At 33.2% G+C, this 26085-nt stretch overlaps 2 protein-coding genes across 6 annotated transcripts; one reads left to right on the top strand and one right to left on the bottom strand.

The window, feature by feature from the left end:
- Positions 1 to 152: 152 nt before the first annotated feature.
- On the bottom strand, positions 153 to 20979 carry LOC143197893 (uncharacterized). 2 transcript variants are annotated; one of them, XM_076406688.1, is made up of 5 exons: positions 20948 to 20979; positions 20834 to 20894; positions 1755 to 2060; positions 480 to 645; positions 153 to 420 (listed from the first exon to the last, which is right to left on the bottom strand). In XM_076406688.1, exons 3-5 carry the CDS (start codon positions 2037 to 2039, stop codon positions 239 to 241), a joined length of 633 nt encoding a protein of 210 aa, XP_076262803.1. In that variant the 5' UTR covers positions 2040 to 2060; positions 20834 to 20894; positions 20948 to 20979; the 3' UTR covers positions 153 to 238. The 2 variants fall into 2 exon arrangements, with proteins under 2 accessions (XP_076262803.1, XP_076262802.1); XM_076406687.1 differs by lacking the exons at positions 20834 to 20894; positions 20948 to 20979 and having other exon boundaries at positions 1755 to 2141.
- MnM (myomesin and myosin binding protein) lies at positions 5787 to 25671 on the top strand. Of its 4 annotated transcripts, none has more exons than XM_076406682.1 (8): positions 5787 to 5964; positions 10178 to 10219; positions 10455 to 10671; positions 13247 to 13448; positions 13501 to 13738; positions 16234 to 16494; positions 16552 to 17412; positions 23118 to 25671. In XM_076406682.1, exons 1-8 carry the CDS (start codon positions 5895 to 5897, stop codon positions 25406 to 25408), a joined length of 4182 nt encoding a protein of 1393 aa, XP_076262797.1. In that variant the 5' UTR covers positions 5787 to 5894; the 3' UTR covers positions 25409 to 25671. The 4 variants fall into 4 exon arrangements, with proteins under 4 accessions (XP_076262797.1, XP_076262801.1, XP_076262800.1 ...); XM_076406683.1 differs by having other exon boundaries at positions 5792 to 5964; positions 16234 to 16482; XM_076406686.1 differs by lacking the exon at positions 10178 to 10219 and having other exon boundaries at positions 16234 to 16482.
- The last annotated feature ends 414 nt before the right edge of the window (positions 25672 to 26085 follow it).

Below are 26085 nucleotides of genomic sequence, written 5' to 3'. Positions count from 1 at the left end.
ACACTTTTTACTGAACTGGAATCTAAAGGTACCAGTTAAGTAAATCATATGTATTTACAGTAAAGTGAAGTTCAGGAGATAATGAAAGAATTTAACAATTATTTAATAAATAGAACATAAAGAAAAAACTCAATTCATAAAACTAAAAACCAATAATTAAAAACAAACTTTTATTTTAAAAAATATAAAATTAACTACAAAATGTATTAAATATGAACAAAAACACTGAAAACACTAATTATGGATGTGTCCATCCTAGAAAAGCATAAATCAGGGCGATGTACGGCTCCACATCGAAGTTCATCTGCTTAAGTATTTCACGCAGTTTAATCATCTGAGGTATATTGTGAAGATTTTCGGCGATTTTCTGATTTTCCTTGCTGGCGATGTCAGAACGAATCTTCACGAACTCCGGATTATCTAAGATACAAAATGCATCACGTAAAAAAATGTTAGAACAAGTTTTGAGCTTCAGATACTTAGTTGAGCCGAAAGCGATTTGGTGATTTCAAAAATGGGTATAATGTTCTCGATGTCTTTGAAAAAGGGTTTCAAATTGGGTGCAGCTGTGGTTTTCCCTTCGATCTTTATGCTGGTAATGAAGCTCCTGATGTTTTTGAGCAAATCATCAACATTTATTTTATACTAAAATTTCAATTATCTAAGGTTAACAATTAAAACAAATTTATAGATCGTATTAAAAAGAATATATTTTAGAGATGTTCTGTCAAATTTTCGTGACTGTCAAACCTGAAAGCTGACGTTTACAATCGACAATGCTTGTTGTATTAGTATACGCCCTTTAAAAGGAATTAGAAAGATATAAACAGATGATCAAATGCTCAGTAATCTCAATTGTACTAGAATTCATCAGATATAAATAAAAGGCATTTATAGACATTAACGTAAATGCGATTAGGTGAAAAATTAGTCGATTGGCCGATTAACACCTTGTAACTTGTTCAATTTGTGAAATATATCAATGCAAAGAATTTCTTCAACATGGATCTTGACCTGATAATTTTCAAATCGTTTCATTAAAACTGTCTGAATAAAATAAACAAATTTTGGGGTACCAGAAAGCAAAGAAGTAATTATGATGCGTATTGAGAATAGTATACATTAAATCAAAATAATTACTAGAAATAAGAGTAAACTATTATTAGTATCTTAATTCACTAAGTGCGATTAAGATGCCCATATAAGAAAGGACTATAGAAGAAGATTTACATATGTAACGAAATTACTATGAAATAGCTATTAACACAAAAAACTATAATATTTATTAACAATTATTATAAAAATATAAAACGATAATAATTGGAATAAAAGGGATGGACAACGGAATCAATAAGAAACAATATCGCGAAAACTATAGAACAAATTATAGTAAATAGCAAGGAGCTAAATACATATGTTAATAATAATAGAAAATCTAAATGAAAGAAAAAAAAACAGCCATTTTATAGGACAAAAAAAACGAAAATAATAGAAATACCAAGAAAACTTAGAACAAAAAAATTAAATAGCACTCAAATAAAAATTGAGGCATTTCCAAAAAAGACAGGATGGCCAGGAAATACTTATAGATAATATATTAAGGGAAAAGAAATAAATAATAAGAAGCAGTAATAACCCTTCGTCATTCAATCAATTTTTATATTCGTTCTTATGTAATAAAATACTGAATGTTCTCATGGAATAAATAATGTCAGACCTATAATTTTTTCATATGTATCTTTATATAGTCTTACCTTCGCTGCCATTTTCTCGAATTCTTTATACTCTGGCGTTTTCAAAACTTGACCTACCAAGTCTGTCCAGTTCGAGCTCTGTAAATAGGAAATGGCCGCTCTGAAACCTTCATCGTTCTTCAAATGATTATTCTCGATTTCCTTGACTTTATCGGCGGGGATGACTTTGAGAATGTCATGAAATAAGGCACATTTTGGGGCTGCTGTAGTACTAGTTGATGCGGCATCGATGACGAGAAAGTAGCTGGTCACAAATAACACCAAAAGCCCGGCGATGTTTGTCATGATGGGAATGGGAAATATTCTCTGGAATAGATTCAAAAGTAAATTAACGATAAACAGCTATCGATTATTTATCTTGACAGTTTGTAAACAACGGCGTTGTTATGGTTACTCATGGGTAGAACAGACTAGACGGATATGCTCCCGTTTCTATTTATAAAATGTCACTCACTTGTCATTTTTTATATTTAACGTTGCCTAAATTATTTGTGTCAATTCATTCCCCATTTATTTCAGGTATTTACCTAATTGTGTTATTCCTATTATATAGTATAGCCAAAATTAAGTTACAGATATATCTGCGATATTGTCGAAATGAAAGTTCAGATTAAGATTAACCTAGGACCGAAAAAATAAAAGGAATCACTGAACGAAGTTTATCAAATAATGTTTGAAGAATTGTCAAGGATCATTTTTCTAGCTATTTTTATTATATAATGAGTCTTTGTATAATATACTATGTTATTTGATTCAGCTGCGAATACTGTAATTTACCCTACATTATTATATATGTTATATATTATATTATTATAAATCATTTATATATAGCATATATGACGTTTTACTTCTTATTTTCTCATCAATGGACTAAATGTTCGAAGAGTAGTCTAAATATATTCATACATATTCAACATATCTTAATCTTAAAGGATTAAAGTTTGTCATTGTGATGTTTCAGATTTGTTCTATGCCACAAAAAAAATGTTCTCCCAGAAAAACGTCTCGAGGTTGCCAGATATTCATTCTCGTACTCAAGCATGCCAATTCTACATGCCTCAAGGTCGCTATATATATATATATATATATATATATATATATATATTTTATTTAATTGGGAAAAAGTTGTTCTAGGTGGTTAAAAATTATCGAATCAGCCTATAAAATTGTAATTTGGGTTAGTACTGAGATTGACCATGTTGTCAATTGTCTGAAGTTCTTCAAAACAAAAAGATAAAATTGATGTGATTGATTAGTTAATGTTGATGTGACAAAGTGACAATTATACTGTTTTATTATATCGGATACATATTCTATTCAAAATAACAATGAAGTCACGTCACCAAGATGTTTAATATATTGCCTATGGCAAGTTGTAAATTCGTTTTAAAATCAAAAAATATTTAATTTTTCCAGTTTTCATTTAATTCTACTTATATTCACACTTCCAAAACGATACGATGCCGTCTCATATGTTCGACCATGTAACTGAGTCAACCTACGAAATTCGTTCAATTGTCAAACTTCGATTGCTTTACAAGTAAAAGCTGTCTTAATATGTGGAAAGAACCATTGCCCACAATAACACCTGGTTTGTATGAACTCCATCAGGTATACGTAATAAAAAAGTTTCAAAAGGCGGAATTGTGTTACGTAGACTAGACAAATGTTAGATAGAATAGAAATTAAAACATTAGTTATTGATTTGAATTGCGACTAAGAAAGGGACAGTGAGTGAATAAAACTTTCCAGGTGAGAGATTATGATCCAATGCTAACAATTACGAAGATAGGGTGATGAGATTGGAAAAAAAATAAAACTAATGTAAGATAACCGTATGATAACTGTGTTCATAGATATGTTAACTGTTTATATATAACTTATAAGTAACTGTTTTTCAGATATGGCAAATGAATTAGGGCGAATGATGTCGTTAAATCTAGTTTTATCAAGAATGATTTAGACAGATACTAACAGAAGAAAATTAGAAGAAATACAGCGATATCATAATGACCGGACAAGGAAGCACTGCAACAGAAAAAAAAATTAACCGTAATAGGTAAATATGCTCTCTAATGAAAACAAAATACATTACTAGTATATACAATTGTAAATTAGGTGGATTAGGTCTCTAATAGGTACCACTACATTAAAAAAAGCTCCTAGAACTCTAACATGTAAACAGAAAAGTCCCCGGCCTACCATTGTAAAACATTTTTTTTTTGGCAAAATAATTTTTTTTTATTCAACATAATTCCCTTCAAGCGTGATACACTGATTATAGCGACCATCCAACTTTTCGATACCATTTTTGTTGCACGATTTGTCCTTTGCTTCAAAATAGGCCTCAGTTTCGTCGATCACCTCTTAATTGGACGAAAATTTCTTCCCAGCGGGCGCATTCTTTTGAGATCTGAGAACAGGAAATAGTCGCTGGGGGTCAGATCTCGAAAATATGGTGGATGGGGAAGCAATTCGAAACCCAATTCATAGATATTTGCCATTGTTTTCACTAACTTGTGACACGTTGCATTGTCTTGGTGAAGCAGCACTTCTTCAAATGCGGCCGTTTTTTGCCGATTTCGTCCTTCAAACAGTCCAATAACACCACGTAATAGTCTTATATGCGCATCCCAAAATACAGACGCCATAACCTTGCCAGCCGACTGTTGCGTTTTCCCATACTTTGGAGCGTGTTCATCGGGTTCAGTCCACTCAGATGAGGAGCCATGTTTTATCCATTGTCACATATCGACGCAAAAACTCGGGTTTATTACGCTTGATTATCTTCAAACACTGCTTCGAATCATCAACTCGTCGTTGTTTTTGGTCAAAAGTGAGCTCGCGCGGCTCCCACTTTGCACAGAGCTTTCTCATATATTCCCAAATATTCGTGAATGATATGATGTACACATTTAGTTGATATCTTTAGAGTATCTGCTATTTCATTCACTTTCAATTTACGGTCATTCAATATCATTTTGTGGATTCTTTTAATGTTTTCGTCGGTAATAACCTCTTTTGGGCGTTCAAACTTAACATACCAATCCTTGATGGTTGATTTTCTTGAGGCAGTATCCGAAAACTCAGCATCAAGCCAAGGTATTGCTTCAACTGTATTTTTTTCCTTCAAAAAGCAAAGACTCGAAATTCCTTTTTATCCATTTTTTTCACAATAACAAAAGTTGTTTCACTCAAAATGCTATAATTCACAAACTAATGACCGACAGTTGTCAAATTTATACACCCATAGAGGGTTAGGGCTAACTAAAAACATATGGATTTAATTCTAGTAGCGCGATCTATTGTGTCAGGCCGGGGACTTTTCAATTGGCTCCTTTCAAACTATTGTGACTGTATTGTGATTTAGATTAAGTAAATTTACTACTTTGTTGAAAGGTATGTATACCTAAACTCTATTACTCTTTCTACTCTTTGTACTCTACGTACTCTCTTTGTACAGGCATCCCTTTATTTTACCTCTAACGTAGTATGTCCGTTATTTATTTACATATCTTCTCATTTATTTTAGTTAAATGGACTTGGTCCTAAAAAATCCTTGAGACTGATTAGTTTTATCTGTATCTTTATTATATAAAAACTGGCGAGAAAATAATTTTGATCATATTTGGTAAGTCAACGTAAACTTGTGATATAGATCAAAAAGTAAGAATTGTTGTAATAATAAGGCGAATGTTTCCCTATTGGCTAAAGTTAACTTTCTTTGACTTATAGTTCTTTTAGTGTCTTAAATGAAGTAAAATTTCATTTTTGTTATAATATCACAAACCTTTTTGAACAAAGTGATATATGAATGAGAGGCGTGAGGAATAGCTTGGCAAACTTCGGCGCAGTGCTTGATGTAAATGTGCGTATTTTTCTCTTTCGAATAAAAGTATTGGATCAAAATGCAACAACAGTACAAAGGTCAAGTAAATAGATAAATAGTCCACCTTACAAAACGCATATCATTCCAGTTTTTGTACTGGACGCTCGATCTATTGGTGATCGCATCAAACACCGCGCCAGTATATTTTTAACTACGAACGATTGCACGGGGACCATTTACACTGGTTTCTAATTTTAGTGCCCTGTCAAACGGCAGCTTGGCATCTGCCACAGCCGGTGCCATGATGCGATATGGGGAACGCTCACACCAAACCATACCCAAAGGCACGAAATAAAAAACAAGTTCATTGGAAGGCAGCAGGTAAATCGATCATATTTTTCCATACCAATCTCTTAACTGTGTGTGCGTGGCTTTGCTAACATCCAACGTTCCTAAATCGGACCCAATTTCATAATAAATACGAAATAAACTGAAATGATGTCAGTCCTAGCAAACAGCGAGGATATATATAGATACATGTTATCGAATTTTATCGTTGGAAATAAGCGATTTTATTATTGTTTTTTCTCGTTGATTTAGAATCAGGAAAATGTTCGATATTAGACAGATATTCGTCTATATGAAATGTGGGATTTTATTTGTGATGCATAATGAATCTTCCTAGTATAATCTTGTCTATCTATGCGATAATATACACCCACTAATTCCAGATAACAGCCAATTTTTTTTTCAGAATGCTCATAGTGTTTTCTATATTTAAATACTAGACACTTTTTTTCGATAACTCTTCGTTTGTGGTGATTGAGATCTATTGAAGATTTTTAAAATAAGATATCGACTAATCTAAATTATAGCAAATAATTAATGGATATTTCAATTCAATTCAATTATAATTGGAAAACATCAATATTGTGATGCTTTTAATTTGATTTGTTTCCACTGGAATAATAATAATCCATTGGCTATAAGCTTATAGTTTTCTAAAACAAATTTCATATTATTCTATAATCCCATATCAGTCATCGAACTATATTCTAATAAAAAATAAACACTTCACTTGAAAGAATGATTGTCTAAGAATAATTGAATGGAAGAGATGAAAACATTGTTATATTATAGAACCAAGTTCTGTTATATTTTTTTATATTAGGCGCTTATTAATATTTTTAACTTTTTTTATCAGCATTATTTATTCGCGAGAATGCGAAGTATGAGTATGAGAAACTGTTAATAACACTTTTCCTTTTAGTATTATTGGGTTATTCAATGCTTACTAACCGCTATGGGCCCATCAAATTTCTTTGTTTTCTTCGACCTTCTTTGTTTCGTTTATGTTTGACTTGAAGAAACTTGCCGCCGAAACTCATTAAAGAGTTGGAGAAACTTTGAGGGAAATGTTGAGTCGCTTGAATTTTACAACTGCGTGTTTTGTGTTGTAGTTAGGAGCAAAAAACTTGCATGGCTCATTGGGACTTAGCTTAAACTCTTAAAGAACTTTAAAAACTTTAAAACAGTTCGCGAAAATGCGAAGTATGAGTATCAGAAACTGTTAACACTTTCCCTTTTAGTATTATTGGATTATTCAATTTATACTAACATCTATGGGCCCCTCAAATTTCTTTGTTTTCTTCGACCTTCTTCCGAAACTCGTTAGAGCGTTTGAGAAACTCCGAGAGAAATGTTGAGTCGCTTGAATTTTTCAACTGCCGATTTTGATTGGACTTTAAAACAATTTTAAAGGTGATGAATCAACTGTTTCTAGATGTTTATATGTTTTGAAAATGCTGAATATAACATTTCGAACCGTTGGCTAGTCTATTCTCAAACCGCTTCATTCAGTTTTGCACCAGATATCTACCAACGCCAAGTGAACAGATTTAACGACATATTGTTGCAATAAAAACCAGTAACAAGGAACCATAGATGCAAAGTCATAATGCCAGAAAGCAGGAAAAGATTGAAAATATTGTAATATATATTGTAGCAATTGTTTGTGATAACTGTCTTGATAAAGTAAAAAAGTAATCACAAGACAATCAAACAGCTAATGAATGATTAGTGATTTTTCATAACAGTTTTCTTCAGTATAAGTATTCCCACAGTAACACTCAGTGCAAAAAAATTATCAGAAGACTATTAAACAGCTAATATAACAAGGGCTTTTGTTCCACTAGCCCAGTCAAAACTCTCAGTTAAAATGAATGGTCATTTTTCTTAATGGTTTTATTCAATATAAGTATTCTCATGACCACAGAAGTATCCAAAAATTCAGACATTTCATTAAATGTAAAGTGAAGTAGCACCATCATATAAGAGAAGATAGTGCATCAAAATGTAAAAACAATTCAAATTAGCCTCAACATTCCTTAATGTGGTTTAGTAGTAGTAGATTTTTAGTGAATAAATAAAATTGTTTTTGTTTTTTACATAATTTTATATATACCAGAACCTTTTATTCAATATTTCCGCAGTTATTCATTAACTTTCATGGCCTAAATATATTAATTTTTCATTATCGGTTTGTAGATCATCCATTTAAATGCTTACTATTATTAACAAAATGTATTTATTTCAATGATCAAAAGTTCAATAAGCGCAGAATCATGATACAGCCAGAACCGACTGGTAAGAGATCATTACACAAAACGAAATACGTACAACTGATGCTGTTCACGATACTGATTTTTGTTTATTTATTAAAGTCAACATGTGATTTAGAGCTTTGTTTTTGGTATTCTAATAATATTTATCCGGTTTTAAATAATATCAATATGTTACAAGTACTAGCTGACCTGACAGACATTGTTTTGTCTAAGTTACAGTACATTCCATGATGACATCAGTAATGCTTACTAGAAGAGATAATTTTGCGATCATATACAACCGCAAATGTGAACGTTAAACCAAAGATAACCCGTCTGTATACCTTGAAAACTGGTATGGAATAGTCCGAACTACATTTGTTGCTCCAAATGAAGTAATTTGCAAGATGTCGTTATATTGGAGATATATAAGAATATGCAGAAATTCTGATGCCGAAACCAATGACTACTCTTCTGGCTCACCTAATGTAATTTCACTTTGCCATTTGCACAATATAGTTACCTAACTGAAAGTTACAATATTATAAGCTAAATGACGAGGACTTGAAGGTTATGATTAGAAGGTTGATGATGATTAGAAGGTTATAAGGGAAAGACTTCACTGAAAACCGTCAAATTCAACCTCTATATCGTAAATAGAATCAAATCCACTGAATCATTCAATAGTTCTAAGACTATGTTCATAAACATAAATTTAGTAATTAAAACTATTTTTTTCTCTATATTATGGTTTTGTTCTTTTGATTTGTTTGAATAAAACAACAGGAAGTAAATGTATAGAACATCTGTTTTCTAGGATCGATTAATTACTTTAACCTATCCGTACAACAAATCGTTTCTTCACCATACGGTTTGGAAGAATTAAAGTGTGTTAAATATGCTGATGCATTTAAAGTAATTTAAATTAATCCTAAGGTTTCATTTATAATAGTTTGTGTGGGTAAGAGAGAAGTTGTTTTTCCGTTTTTCCAAACAATTTTTTGTATTTTTCTCTTCATAAGAATCATCATCGGACAAGTATTAGAAAGGAATAAGCCGACCTGGTCCAGCCTTCCTGAAGTTTGTGGATTAATCATACATTTAGTCATTCATTTTTATTCATATAGATAACTCAATCTATAAATATACAAGTGTATCAGTAGGATATTTGTATTGAACTTATTATTTTGCAGGATTTTTTATTTACATATTACACTAGATATGCTTGATATAATCTGAATTTTTAAATTATTTTATTATTATTGTTTTGTTGCAATTGTATTAGTACATCACGCAAGAGGAATCGAGATAAGTACATATATATTTCTCAAATTTTATACAAACAATTAGTTATAATATAACTGGTAAATAATAATATCCTAGGTAAGCTAAATTACAATTAAATGTATTTAAAAAATAACAAATTAATTGGAAACTATTCGTATTTTCCTCTTATTTGATCTTTATTTTTTCAAACGGAATTAACATATTCATTATATAAATTACTTGTTTTAATAGTTTATATATTTCAAAACTTAACAAAGTAGTATTATGAGAAGATAACAAGGTCTTATTGTTATGTTATTATTTAAATCTTTTACATTTTTTCAAATTATTGTTATTTAATTTTTTTATTTTAAACTTTTCGAACACAAATATATTGAGATTGAAACCATATATACACATAAACATTATATATCTACATAAACACACTTCTGTTAAAATGCAATTTTGTGTAAGAATTTTAAGACCATCCATCCATCATCTTTCCGAGTTTTGCGAACACAAACTCAGAATTTTCATATTACAGATTTCACATATTATTAAATTCAATCATCATTAGAGTTTATTAAAATACTTTACATTTTTTAATCTACACGAGTAATATAAATGTTTAGATATTATTATATTTTTAGATTATAGTTAATAAACACTGTTTAATTATTTTTAGACATATTTATAGTAACGGTAATAATTTTCTCTTACTGTAGGCTCTTGCTTGGGCAAAGGAATCACAGAAAGTTTTGATTCTGGTAACTAGTAAATGTTATTTAGTTGTTGTTTATGTCACATACCGTTAGTGTAACCGATGTACGTTATCTTTAATGGCCTAAAACTGTTAAGGTGCCTGTATTAAAACATATATCGCGTTCGAAACTTGTCACTCATATATCATTAATAAATTACTGGTTGTATTTGCATGTATGTAATGATATAATGAATCTTCATTGAAAGTAATAAAGTTAAAACATGTTTTAATATTTATAGTTCGTCCCTTTCCGCCTGGTAAGCCTGCACTCTTGGCCACAGCCGATGGAACTCCCGATCTTATTACACTGAGATGGACACCGCCTATCAGCGATGGAGGGTCCCCCATATCCGGATACCTGGTGGAGCATCGACGAGTTGGGTCACCTCATTGGGTACGGGCGACGCCACTACCATCACCATATCCAGAAATAACCTTAAGTGGTCTAGAACCAGGGTAAGTTTTTGTTTAGCTTCGATAATTGAAGTGAATAACGATAATACATTTTAAATCTTGTTACTTCTTTTCGATATCAATTTCAAAAATATAACTTATGCAGATAATGAACCAAAATTTAATGCAACACCTAACAGGTCAATTGAAAAGTTCCAGACCTACCATAGTAAAACACAGTTTAGTGGTTTAATAGTTTTTATTCAACATAATTTCCTTTCCTCCAACTGTTCGATACCATTTTTGTAGTACGATTTGTCGTTTGCTTCAAAATAGGTATCAGTTTTAGCGATCACCTATTCATTTGACGAAAATTTCTACCCAGCGAACATTCTTCTGAGATCTGAGAACAGGAAATAGTCGCTGGGAGCCAGATTTGGGGAATACGATGGATGGGTGGATTTTTGCCATCGTTTTCACTGCCCTGTGACACGATGCATTGTCTTGGTGAAGCAGCTCTTTTTTTTGCTTCAAATGCGGTCATTTTTTGGCGATTTCATCCTTCAAACGGTTGAATAACGGTATGTAATAGTCGCTGTTGATGGCCCTTCCTTTTCAAGGTAGTCAATGAAAATTATTCCATGCAGATCTCAAAATACAGACATCATAACCTTGCCAGCCGACTCTTTTCCGTTTTCCCATGTTTTGGAACGGGTTCATCGTGTGCAGTCCACTCGAATGACTGTCGATTGGATTTCGGAGTGAAATGATGGAGCCATGTTTCATGCATTGTCACATATCGACGCAAAAATTTTTATTTTATTTATTTTTTACGCTTCTTTTACGCAGTTTATTACGCTTCATCATCTTCAAACGCTGCTCCAAATCATCAACTCGTCATTGTTTTTGGTCAAAAGCGAGCTCGCGCGGCACCCCCTTTGCACAGAGCTTTCTCATACCCAAATATTCCTGAATGATATGATGTACAAGTTCAGTTGATATCTTTAGAGTGTCTGCTATTTCATTAAATTCGGGTTTATTATGCTTGATTACCCTCAAACAGTGCTCCGAATCATTTTCGTCACAGTCGTCGTTGTTTTTGGTCAAAAGTGAGCTCGCGCAGCACCCACTTTGCGCAAAGCTTTCTCATACCCAAGAATTCGTGAATGATTTGATATACACGTTCAGTTGATATCTTTAAAGTGTCTGCTATTTCATTCAATTTCAATTTACGGTCATTCAAAATCATTTTGTGGATTTTCTAAATGTTTTCGTCGCAACAACCTCTTTTGGGCGTCCACAGAGTTCACCGTCTTCGGTACTCATTTCAGCACGTCTAAACTTAGCATACCAATCCTTGATGGTTGATTTTCTTGAGGCAGTGTTCGGAAACTCAGCATCAAGCCAAGTTTTTGCTTCAACTGTATTTCTTCCCTTCAAAAAGTAATATTTTATCAACCCGCGAAATTCCTTTTTATCTATTTTTTTACAATAACAAAAGTTGCTTTACTCAAAATGCTATAATTCACAAACTAATGATCCGACAGCTGTCAAATTTATACAAGCATCTTTTGAGGGTTAGGGTTAATTAAATAACATATGGATTTAATTCTAGTACCGCCATCTATGTGTCAGGGGGACTTTTCAATTGACTTGTTAACATTCTTATATTTATTTCCCAAAATACCGTTTTTATAAAATCTGTCTTTTTACAGCTTTATTACGGTATTTGTTCCATGTGCAGCATGCACCGTGTTCATTAGTAAAAAGAAGGCTATAAAATACAACGAAAAGAAAAATTAATTTAATAGTTAAGACTGCTAGTTTAGCAGTTGTTTACATATTATATATACATATTATATAATATTAGGGTATATAGTTGTTAAAAGCAATAAAAATAGGAAAAAAATAACAAAGTTACAGTCATCACAAAATTGGTAATACTTCATAAATTTATTGAATAATCGTAAAATCTAGAGCAATGAATGACATCAAATAAAGACTAATGAGGAGTAAGAATATGATTGTACACATTGAATACATTGCTGAAGTATTAAAAAATACAGTATTCATTTATATATACAGTTTACATAACGTTCGCCATATGCTTTAATTATATGAGTTGATTAGAAAATTCGGCGAACATTGTCCAAAAAGAAAACAACAAAATGGAATAAAGGAACAAAAAAGGAAGATGATGCAGTAGATCAGAGCTCCATATAGAATGGATAAAAGAAAATTACGTCATGTTTTTTTATTATATTATTCAAAAAAATTGCTATAATATTGCTAAAACATTTATAAAATATGCCGACACAAATATTACTTTCTTTCATATCATGCTATACATAACTTTCAACATATTCTTTAACTTTATACCATATGTAGACTGAACAACACCTAAAAGTTAAGATTCAAAAAAATGTAAGGTGATGCAAATAGTATTTAAAGAAAACCATACGGTCAAATAAAAAATTTCATGGGAAGAAGATGCAGTAGACCAAGACTGTATATATAATATTATTTCTCACACATCATGCATCATACATCCTGGTTCCAGCTAGTTGAGTTGTTTATTTTTCATTTTACCAAGTTTATAAGTAATATTATTAGAAGTAAATTAATTGTATACTTGTAGATGGCGTTACCAGTTTAGAGTAAGTGCAGAAAATGCGGTCGGTTATTCCGACCATTCCGAGATCTCGGAACCAATCACGGTAACGCTACAAAGATCGGCCATAACCGCACCGCAATTCACCCAAGAAGTAATCGAAACGGTCTCCTTGGAAAACAACAAGAGCGAATTTGTTGTACATTTCATGGGTCAGCCAGCTCCGAAGGTAGGTCCTTCATCGATTGGTGGAGTCGCCGCTCAACTGTCCTATTTTTCAGGTCTGTTGGTTCAAAGATGGCTTTGAAATATTCAGCAGCCGACGAATTCGAATCCTCACCGAACACGACCGAAGCGTACTCACGATTCACCAGACCTCGTTGTCTGATGAAGGCGAAATCAAGTGCACGGCCACGAACAAAGCCGGTCACGCCTCCACCAAGGCCAAACTGACAGTGGAAGCCCCTCCAAATATACGACTTCCTCGAAACTACGAGGAGGGACTTTTGTTTGAAATTGGTGAGTAATTTCAGAATTACAGGAGTACTAAAATTTATTTAATTGAAAATTAAATACCAAATATTACAATTTTCACTAAAACTAAATATCATGAATACTATAGAATATTTTAAAGCTTTTATTTGATTATGAATAACTGTTAAATGTTGTTTATGAACTTTAACTATTAACTGTACTACTAGTGAACGCCCAGTGGTGGGAATTCGACAACGATTTTTTAAATTTATCATGTTTGTAGCATAATTATGGTACTGAAACTTGCCAATATTATCAACATAAAGTCAGAAGTATATTTGATATATAAAATTAATTAAAACATTTTATGTCTGTATATCAAAATGTATTAAAATATACGTAAAATATTTCAAGAATTATCAGTTACTAATATTATTAAATTGCATGTAATTAAATATAATTTCCAGTAAGTCTCAATAATTAACAAAGTATTTGTAAGTTGTAACTTCACTGCTGAACATCGTAACAAAAGTATCATAAGTAAGATTATTTTCAGAAGTGTAATAACAACTTCAGAATATCAAATATAAGTATATATGATCTTTCTTTACTTTTATGTCAACAAACATAAATATGGAATAATTTTATTTGTCAAATAACAATGAAACAATTTTGAAATTGATATTTGACCTTAACATGTACATTAAAACAATAACGAACACAATAGGATATATATTTTTTGCAATTTAGAAATCTATATTAAACGTATGTATTTATGATAACTAAATGAACTAGTGACTCTTCAAAACTGAGATCTATAAAAATAAATAATGAAAATAATTGAAAGAAGATTCAAAAAATAAAATGTCATACACTATTTCATAATTTCTCCTGTTTCGTTTCGTTTCTAATTTCTCAGTTTCCTTTTAACTGCTGTCCATTTTCATTACTTCATTTATATATTTGATATTATATTTCAAAAATAATATTGCATCATTCTTTACTCATTCATTCCACTCGTTCTAATTTTTTTTCCTGTCAATATATGTATTAGTGCTTATTTCAGGCATCATTATATTCAGATATCATTTTATGTACTTTAGGTAAATCTGGAATATCACCTTTGCAGGTTGATAATCTTTAATTACACTTCTATCGATATCGTTAATATACTACTTTCTACTTTGTCTTATGTCCAACTAATAACTCACCAACAAATAAGGAACTCAAATTCTATAAAACTATTTATTAAAATTATTAATATTTTTTACAACATTCATTTTAACTCTTGATGTATAAATTAACGTATTTATTATCCACAATATTCGGCTAGTGCTTCTTGTTAGAAAAAGCATTTTGTAATGAAAATTTACAGAAAATTTTAATAACTTATAGATTTACCTGTAGTACAATGATATACTATGTCGAGATTTGAACACTATTACAGTCTGGCATCTGTACGTTTCTCTCCCAAGTCGTATTAAAAATAAAGTTATTCCCAAGATGCAAAAATTAGAATAACAACGACGCTTTACAAGATACAACGGCCGGGACCTGTCTGCTGAAGGTGACCGAATTCGCCACAAACTTCTGAGGCGAAAGAGATATTTTTAATGGAAGATACAGCGAACAGCAAACGGAAAATCATAAGCAATCTTAAAAACAGAATACTAATATTGTCCAACGCAAGAAGATCAGCTGAAAGTCACACAGGTTGTGTCAGAACAGGTTGAAAGTCACACCCTCAAGCGCCGACTATAAATCGATGATGATGACGTTAATTGAAGTATCTGATATGAGTTACAAGGAATCACAACAAACATATCCAATTAAATACAAAAATGGCTCAGTTTTCCTAGATTTTGGGAATTCAATTCCTATGAAACATCTGTGGAAAACGAATGACGTAGGCTACTACTTTTCGAGGCTTGCAGCATTAAAAATCATATATAGAAAATATGAAAAGATCACCAAGACTATCAGAGAACGCACAAAGTCTCAATCGACAATATTTAATGTTGATAAATATTACTAAATTAATTTGAATCAAATTCATAATGCAAGGATTTTAATATAATGTCTGGTTCTGAAATCATATAGTTAAAAGTCTGTTATTAAAAAAAACTCGTATAAAAATCTCGTATCTTAAAAATTATCATTCCTAAAGCTTTTTAACGTGAATTTTCGTCTCTTTTACCTCAATAAACATATATAATTGGTTTGTTTGAATTTTTTTCATTACTCAAGTAATTGCAAGTTAATAAAATGCACAGGAATAAAAATAATTTTATATTGAATCCATATTACTTATTATGCATTCGTAAGTTTCTGTTTCTGATGTCGTTTTTACAGCCGCAGCAAAAGAGGAAATTAGCACTGCAAGTACCATAACAACGTCAGATTCTCTAGTCAATCTGTTAATCTACGCAAATGATAAGAATGCATTTATAGATAGATACGAATTAATTGGTTTTATAATATTTAACTTGTTATTATTGTTACAGTTATTACTGCATGGTTATATTCTTGTTATATTTCAGGTGAGGTGATCAGGCTTAAAGTATCTATTGTTGGACGACCCACCCCATTAGTTTTCTGGAGCCACAACGGCGAGTCGATCCAGAACAGCGACCGCTATGAGATCGAATACGTCGATAAATCCAGCATTCTTAAAATCAACGAAGCCAGACGGACAGATCGCGGGGAATACCAGATCAAGGCTGTGAACAAGCTCGGAGAAGACGCCGCCTCCTTCCTGGTGACCGTGACTGATAAGCCATCCCCTCCAGGTAAACCTATTGGTAAATTAATTTGAACTCCACTGGAAATGTCTAATATACATGGTGGTTTCTTTGCAGGAAAGGCTAGAGTGGTCATGGCACTAGGACGATCGGTTACATTATCCTGGACCACTCCAGAAGATGACGGCGGATGTAAGATAGGGAATTATATCGTGGAATACTACCGATTAGGTTGGGACGTGTGGCTCAAAGCTGCAACCAGTCGACAACTGACGACGATATTAGGAGATCTGATTGAAGGCAGCGAATACAAGTTTAGGGTCAAGGCAGAGAGTCCTTACGGCGTCAGCGAGCCCAGCGACGAATCTGAAATCGTTTTTATACCGGATCCTAAGCGAGGAATCAACCATCCACCTCCTAGAGGTCGCAGTCAACCTAGAGAAGCTTTACCCATGCAAGAATCTATGCATCCGGTGGTACAAAGGCGAAAAAACAAGCCTCGCTCCCAATCATCATCCAGGGTAGAGCATCCCGCTCAAATATCAACGGAACCACCACAAAGGCCAAAACGAACCAAGACCAAGAGCCAGCCTCAGACTCCGGAACCCTCCCCAGCGGTCCAACGTCGTGAACCCTTCTCCCAGATCAACAAATCTATTTTCGACAGGGCGTCGCTCGCCAGAGATCTGGCGTACGGCAGTCCGGAAATCAAAATTCAAAATCGCAAAGAAATCGCCGAGCCTCTTGTTGCTCCTAATAATATTGCAGATATGCGACGAGAATCACTGTCTAAACCAGACCACCACACCGTCTACAAGGTGAAGATTGAACCTCCTCCAGCGCAGAAGGAACCTTCGCCTGAGCCAATAAAAGTGAAAAGTCCCGAGCCAAAGAAAAAGTTAATCAGAGAACATAGTGCCACCATGACTGGAAGCTCAGAGTTCATGCTGGTCTTATATTCCGATGAAAACGAGAAAGGTACGAATAAAATAACATTTACCCTATCCGTTAAATAATCGATATTTCAACACGAATAAACAATTATATTATTAATTATATATATTATTAATTATATATATTATTAATTATATATATTATTAATTATATATATTATTAATTATATATATTATTAATTATATATATTATTAATTATATATATATTATTAATTATATATATTATTAATTATATATATATTATTAATTATATATATTATTACATATATACATGCATTTTTATATATTTGCAATACAAGCTGGGTCCAATGTGTATATGTTAAAATTTTCTGACACTATCTACAAGTCGAAAACAGGTACTGTGACCTAATTGTTTTCATAAACATATATTTTAATATACTTCTGTACAATGCTGAGACATGTCTTTGGGTCGTAATTACAATTATGCATATTTGTAAAACTTTATACGTATACGTATGTATATATATATATATATATATATATATATATATATATATATATATATATATATATATATATATGTATGTATCAATCATTAAATTAAATAATATAATCATTAAATGTTGCATTTGTTATTTAGAAAAATCCATGAATGATATTGATAAACATATGCATCCACTATAACATTCACACATACATACATACATATATTAAACTTGAGAAGATTTAATCTCGTGTTATTCATTCATTCATTTATTTTAAGTTAGTGCTGGCTAAAATTAAGCTATATACTATTTTAATACTCTAAAAGAACTTTATTAATAAGATTTTATGTTTCAAAATATAATGGTTAAAAATAATTTAAACAAAATAAAATCATTTGAAAACATAAAGACTGTCAAAGGGTTGCTATTATGTTGTTAATTTTTCTATTTGAGGTACTATGAAGGATTAAAACAAGCAATACACGACAATAAAAAATTCCATATAGCTTGAAGCTTACACATTAGAACAAATCTCATACTATATTATAGTGTAAAGAATTTGGTGGTGTTCAAATTCAATAAATGTTTCAAACGACTCTTCCAGTTAACGAATTTAAAATAACATTTTTATTTAAAATTGGAAACTATAGAAACCAAGGCTTCAATGTTTTAAGTTCAGTAAGTGATTTCTTATTGAAAAGATCTTAGTTTAGTATCGGGTGATAATAAATTCGGATGTTAGTGTACGTCTTCACATTTCACACGAAAATTGGGAAGCACTCTTTCGAAGCACTCCAAGAACACTAACATTTATTATGGCTTCCGTGGGATATTATGTTGTATCACTTTATTACGGACGTAGTATGGAGCATCGAGTATAACACTGTTTTGAAACCGTTGCATGACAGCTATATTAAATTGTCTATAATTGACCAAATGAGCATAATTATTGATTTGTACATCAGTGTCTTGTTATTCTGAGCTTCGAATTGCGACTGCAAACCAATACATTTGTTTCTAAAACCCACATTGTTTACGTTTATCAGGCGCTACTTCCAAGTAAGACGCCTGTCTAGATATTCGCCAAGATGGCAGTTATTAATATACACTGATGGGCATCTTGTTCTTTCTTCTATACAAGTTAGAAGTTACATGGGTAGATTTTGTTTCATTGGCTTTAATACACGGTCGACAACCGTAAAATGCTATTTCATTACAATTTTGTTATCTTTGGTGTGAAAATAATTAATACACTAAACATTTTTAAAATTTAAAACATTAAGTACAATTAGTTTTACGATAGATGTTTATTCTTATTTTTGTTAATCTGTTATGAAATTGACAGTATTGTGAAAGGTATAATCTAATACATTATATAAAATATATCCATGCACTTGCTAACCTCTACAGAATAATTTCTTAATATTTTCATTACATGCTTCTTGGCATACACCTTAGATTTTCAAAAGCTGCAATGAAACTTCAGCTAAATTGCAAAGTGTTGTTACCAAAACTGTAAATTAAATAACAACCCAAAGTTGACCTCTGTCCTAGTTATAGGCCATTTTTTTGAGTTATGTATCTTAAAACATTACTTTTGAAATCCGTTGGAATCCTACATCAGCTTCACCAACATCTTACACTTCGGACACAAAAAATTGAATTACCAAAACATATACTGTGGGCATTTGTTCACATTTCTTAGCTAGTAATAATTTGGGTAAGAAATGCGACACTTTTAATGATTCAAGGGGTCATGAAAATAAAAATAACCAAGAATTTGTTGTTGTTCTATTTCAGTTGATGAGTTATTTGAGCCCTGGGAACATGAAAACGTAAATCTCTCTTGAAAATAAATTGAAATGTTTTTATCAATTCCAAAATATCTACAATACTTTAATAAATGATCAATATATTTCTGTTTTCCACATTTTACTGAGCAATCACCAGAGTATCCAACTTTTGTACTTGGATGGTGTGTTGAAGTCTGGAAAGTTGGCTTTTAACTGAATATCGTTCACATTGCCGTCTTTTATATATCTGGCCATCCGATGATTTCAATTTTTTAAAACCTATATTGTAATTACTGTGTATAGTGCACGTCTATAAAACTAAAACCAAAATGAAAATTTGAATAGTTTGGTAATATATATAATCAAACATTTATTTTCTATCCTTTTCTACTATTTTTTTACCATCCTTCTATCAACACGGCGATGTTATGCTATGGATGATGCTATGTAATAATGTATTCATTTTCGCATTTCTTCAGTATTTCGAAGCACTCTACCGACCAATCCATGCCTTATCAAACTGAATAAATGGTAATTAGAGGTTTGGTGAGTACTCTGAATGCAATAGAATTTCCCATACGAGCAACAGAATTGTTCTTCCCAACTTTTGCAACATGTTCATCCATTCTCTTGCAAGAAGACGACCTCTCGTTTTATACTTACAATTGCTTGATTTTCTACAATAACACGTCATTCAGCTAGTTCGAATGGCGCTCGAAACTTAAGTAACAGTACCCTTTGGTTTTAGTAGATCATAACAAAGTTTACCGATTCCATTGTACCTTAAGCAAGTATTTATGGTTATGAGTGTTCCGCATCGATGTCGATCACTCTTCTGCAATAACTATAATTTGTATATTTTGTACTTGGAATCATTATAGTAAGTCCATGTTTCAACGCCTGTACTTTTCCATCGCATATAAATGTCTGGACACACTTGACCCATCAACTGCTAATCCGTCTGAGTGTTACTTTGAGCGTTGGTGTTCGTCCAAAAACTCCTTCAATTAACACTCTTTAAACTTTGTTGGTCCTTCAGGGCGTTCTTTGTAACATGTCATCAATAAATATAGTCGATATATATATATATATATTCGAACCACGGTCCTCGGCGTTAAGACTACCGACTGGCGAGTGACCAACTTCGAAATTAAGAACTTATACACCAACAACTTAGAAATCATCCCAGAAGACATCCGGTCTTACCTAGCCTGGTTACTGGCGTGACTGGGATCATTTTTCTTGTGGGATTATGCACTCTTAAGGCCTAAGGACAATCACAAATATTAAAACATCACAAAAATAAATTTACGACCGTACCCCAGCAGGATTCCAACCCGCGACTATCGGAACAGTAGGTGAACCGTCCTTTGGCCTTTACCACTGCGCCAACCGGCAAATATAATTAATTAAATATTTCAACTAATATAATCACCCTTTTTTGTAATATAATACGATTTATTCAAAAAAGTGAGTGCTGATTAGTAAGTTTTTTAACAGTCTCTTCACCGTTGATGAATTTAGATATTTAGATATCTGTTCTGTCACTGTTTCATAAACGTTTTGTATTGTTATTTTATACAGCACTAAAAAAATATTTTTAACAAAACAATTGAACCGACTTCAAAAAATAAATAATGAGCTCACTAAAAATTAAAAAATAATCAAACTTAGATTTTTAACTAAAAAAAAAAACTTTTAGAAATTTGTACTTAATAATACAACGATATATAAATGAAAATAAACTAAAACCTTATTTAACCTATCTACTACTCGTATTTTATATTCTACTATATAGACACAATTTAGCTTAATACCTACCTAAACTTAAATTAATTTAGGGTATTATTTTCCATTCAGTATTATTAACACATAACATTTGAAGTAGGTATGAACAATAAAATAGATTTGTTTTGTTCGTAATTTAATTTTGTGTATATGTCATAAAATATTATCATTATTCTTGTATTGTTTGGGTTCGGTATTCCCTAGATTTGCCCCGCTTCCCCCAATTAGATTCTGACTCGGTTCCAATGGGAATACTTCGGAGGTACATTCTTTCGAAAAAAAAATTTGAAAGTCGGTCCATAATTGACGGAGAAATCGGCGAACATACATTAAAAAATATATACAGTCGAACATGTAACTTCCTCTTTTTTTCAAGTCAGTTAAAAAAATTAATAAATGGTTTATTATATATTAACAGATCAATTGAAAAGTCCCCGGCCTGACACATAGATGGCGCTACTAGAATTAAATCCATATGTTTTTTAGTTAGCCCAAACCCTCAAAAGATGCGTGTATTAATTTGACAGCTGTCGGATCATTAGTTTCTGAATTACAGCATTTTGAGTGAAGTAGCTTTTGTTATTGTGAAAAAATGGATAAAAAGGTATTTCGCGTGTTGATAAAATATTGCTTTTTGAAGGGAAAAATACAGTTGAAGCAAAAACTTGGCTTCACGCCGAGTTTCCGGACACTGCCCTAGGAAAATCAACCATCAAGGATTGGTTTGCTAAGTATAGACGTACTGAAATGAGAACCGAAGATGGTGAACGCACTGGACGCCCAAAAGAGGTTGTTACCGACGAAAACATTTAAAAAATCCACAAAATGATTTTGAATGACCGTAAATTGAAATTGAATGAAATAGCAGACACGCTAAAGATATCAACTGAACGTGTACATCAAATCATTAACGAATACTTATGGGTATGAGAAAGCTTTGTGCAAAGTGCATGCCGCGCGAGCTCACTTTTGACCAAAAACAACGACAAGTTGATGATTCGGAGTAGTGTTTGAAGATAATCAAACCTAATAAACATTTCATCATTTCACTCCGAAGTCGAAACAACAGTCACTCGGGTGGACTGCACACCATGAACCCGCTCCAAAGCGTGGGAAAACGCAGAAGTCGGCTGGCAAGGTTATGGCGTCTGTATTTTGTGATGCGCATGGAATAATTTTCATTGACTGCCTTGAAAAAGGAAGGACCATCAACAGCGACTATTACATAGCGTCAGTGGATCGTTTGGGGACGAAATCGCCGAAAAACGGCCGCATTTGAAGAAAAAGAAAGTTCTGCTTCACCAAGACAATGCACCGTGTCACAAGTCAGTGAAAACGATGACAAAAATCCATGAGTTGGGCTTCGAATTGCTTCCTCACCCACCGTATTCTCCAGATCTGGGCCCCCGCGTCTACTTCCTGTTCTCAGATCTCAAATAATGCTCGCTGGGAAGAAATTTTCGTCGAATGAAGAGGTGATCGCCGAAACTGAGGCCTATTTTGGAGCAAAGGGAAATAGTATTACAAAAATGGTATCACCTTTGAAGGGAATTTTGTTGAATAAAAAAATAATTTTGCCAAAAAGATGTGTTTTGCTATGGTAGGCCGGGGACTTTTTAATTGACCTGTTAGAATAGTTCATAACAATATAAGTGTATTAGTTATTTAAGGTTGTGATATTATAACAGTTTATTTGTTGTAGACCAATCGGATATATTCAACTTTGACGAAAACTCTATCCCACCTCCGCTATCCCTGTCTGCCCCCGAGCTCAGCAATCTGGAGGTTGAACCATTTCCTCCACTGAAGAACTCAGCCAGTTCAACCGACTTGTTACACGAACGAGCTATGATGCGATTCTACCAGGCAGCTGAGGAAGAAGAACGCGAACTGGAACGGATTAGAAGCACCAACCCCGACAAGAGCCTGGATATTCCAAAAATACAAATTAATTCTAAAGACAGCGATGATATTGTTGGTTTGGATCGTCGACACTCGTTGAGGAGGAAACTGTCAGCCGGTAGTTTGAACCAGCAAGCGAAATGGGCGCAGAAACGGTTCAGTTTGAAGAGTCCCAATGAGATAGTTGAGGATCTGTCCCCGAAAACTTTGAAAAAATCTCCGGTGTCCATTGACATCAAGCGCGAAATTATCCTGAATCGAGAATCGTCAGTTTCTGACGACGCTGATGACTCAGAAATTGAAGTAAAACCTATCGGTAGGAAACTGTATTCTCAGAATAGTTTCGAGCACAAACCGGTGAGTGATGAGGAAGCCAAACGCTGGATGGAGGAGTACGAGGAAAGTTTGAGCGAGAGCGAGAGTGATTCGGATTCCGAAATGGACCGTTTCAAATCTCAGGTAGTGAAAAGTCGAAGGGTGCATATCGATAATGGTTTAACAGAGGAAGAAGCCACTTACAGACCGGCATGTGGTCTTAGTAACTTAAGACGCCACAGTGAGGAACCATTCGAGATCCTGACCAAACCTAAAGACTTGCCGGATCCAAATTTCGTTCCCAAACCCATACTGAAAAAATCCGAATCCCCAACGATTTCGCCGTCAGTATCGCCTCCACTATCACCCACCAAAGTCACCAGGTCCCTATCGCCGAGACCCGATGTCGTCTTGCAGAGAAATCGATCGAAATCACTAGCAGTTCCCGCGTTACCACCACTGGCATCCACGTCATCTGGCGACGAGAGCGATGAACCAAAGAAACCACGTAAAAGATCGTTTTCATTAACCTCAGGTAATTTGTGGGAACAAACTAAAGAAGTGGTAAAACCGGTGAAGAAACCACCAGCACCAAACGCTAAGCTACCCAGTATATCCACCGTAGCACAAATCACAGGCATCACAGCTGCAAGTATAGTAATTCCCGAGAAGTTACTAGATAAGAGGAAAGACATCGAGGCCATGAAAATAGTTGCAGATCATTACGACAGCATCGTCAAGTCGGTGGGACAGAGAAGGAAAAGCAATCCTCAAATTAACTATAACGTAACTGAAACGCGACCTCATCAACCTGAACCTATCAATAAAGACCAAACCCACTCCAAAGAAAGCCTTAGTCAAGACAGTGGATACCAAAGCATGTCCAGTTACAGGAGAAGCAGTTTTACGGATCACTACGATACGTTCCCAGTGGTTCATGCGCCTCCTCGGAAGGCAAGCTTCGAATTACCGAGCCCAACACCGAAAATCAATTTAGGAGAAGCGGCAAGGAGAAGCAGCCTCACAGATTACCCTCCACCTCAGCCTCAACCGATCGACATCAAACCAAAACCAACTCCAAGAAGTTCCTTAAGTCCAGAACCCAAAAGAATTGAACGAATAAGACGTGACAGCGAAGTTAGTATGTCTCCTAAAAATTTAAGTCCAATAAGAAGGAACAGCCAAACCCAATCGATCGGTATACAACTAGCCAACTTCAACACACCAGTTCATCAAGAAAGACGTAGAACGACAAAGGGACAAAGATCCGTGAGTCGATCCAAGTCACCATCAAAAAGAGGTACCAGCGTATCAAGACGTGCTATTGGTATCTCACCAACAAGGCCAGAAAATTGGAACAATGTCAGCGAGCAACAGAGAAAACTTAACAAGTCTCCCTCTCCAGCAAGAAGAGATTTAAGCGTCCAGAGAAGCTCCCAAACCCCATCACCAACCTTACTTCCAGTTAAACGAGCCCCGATGTTGAAAGAAATCATGACTCAAACTTCGGGATACCTGGAGTCCTTGGATCTGGCTTATATCAACAAGGACATCCTCAAGAAAGACCTAGAAGCTAGAGCAGAGGTAAAACTACGCAGCATGGTGGACTGGCTCACTGATTTGGCAATGTTCGCGGTAGCTTGTTGGTTCTACTTATTCAGCAACGAGTTATTCGCCGTCCCTCTACTGATCATCATGGTCTATAGACAAATAAAAGAAGAAATCAGAAAATGGATACCCGAATGGATAGCGAGAAGATTTAGGAAAAGAAATTAGATTTATTTGCGGCTAATGCTAAATATTTAATAAGTTTTCTCTGTAGTTTTATGATTCATTAAGATTAGAATGCTTTATTTTTGCTTATTTTTATTTCATATATATGTTTATTTATATAATTTTGGTGTTACTGCTAATATAACACTGTATTTTGTTGATGAAATCTATGATTTCATGTTAGATCAATTTAAAACAAAGTTCCAATTGTTTGATTGTATATACATATAAGATAGATTTAAGGGTAATAAATAATTTTAAGAAATGTATTTGGAGTAAATTTATCAGATCCTTAGCGGCGACATCTATACGGAAACAAATTAAGTTAGAACTATCATTCCGTATATTATAATCAATAATATTTAAAACAATACCTTCCAATTTTTTTTGTGATCAGCAAAAACTTGTACATTTAATTAAACACCTGTTTGCTATAACAATATTAATTTAACTTACGAATTATAACATGGGCATACAGAACACTGTAAACGTTGCCATGCTCTTGCGGTTATACTGTGCTAGATGGCGCTGACAGACTGAAGTATTTTAAATCATATTTCCTACATAAAATATAATATTCTTAATAAAATCAATCATTATAACTAATATTAATTAATTAATATTAATAAACTTGAACTTGTATTCTTGTCTAATCATCTAATGACGATGATAGTTGACGA

The sequence above is a fragment of the Rhynchophorus ferrugineus genome, unplaced genomic scaffold, assembly GCF_030347505.1.
Source record: "Rhynchophorus ferrugineus isolate W39M unplaced genomic scaffold, kcgeb_rfMv2 rfM6, whole genome shotgun sequence".
Classification (NCBI taxonomy): Eukaryota; Metazoa; Arthropoda; class Insecta; order Coleoptera; family Curculionidae; genus Rhynchophorus; species Rhynchophorus ferrugineus.
This window is presented reverse-complemented; position numbering and strand designations above follow the sequence as displayed.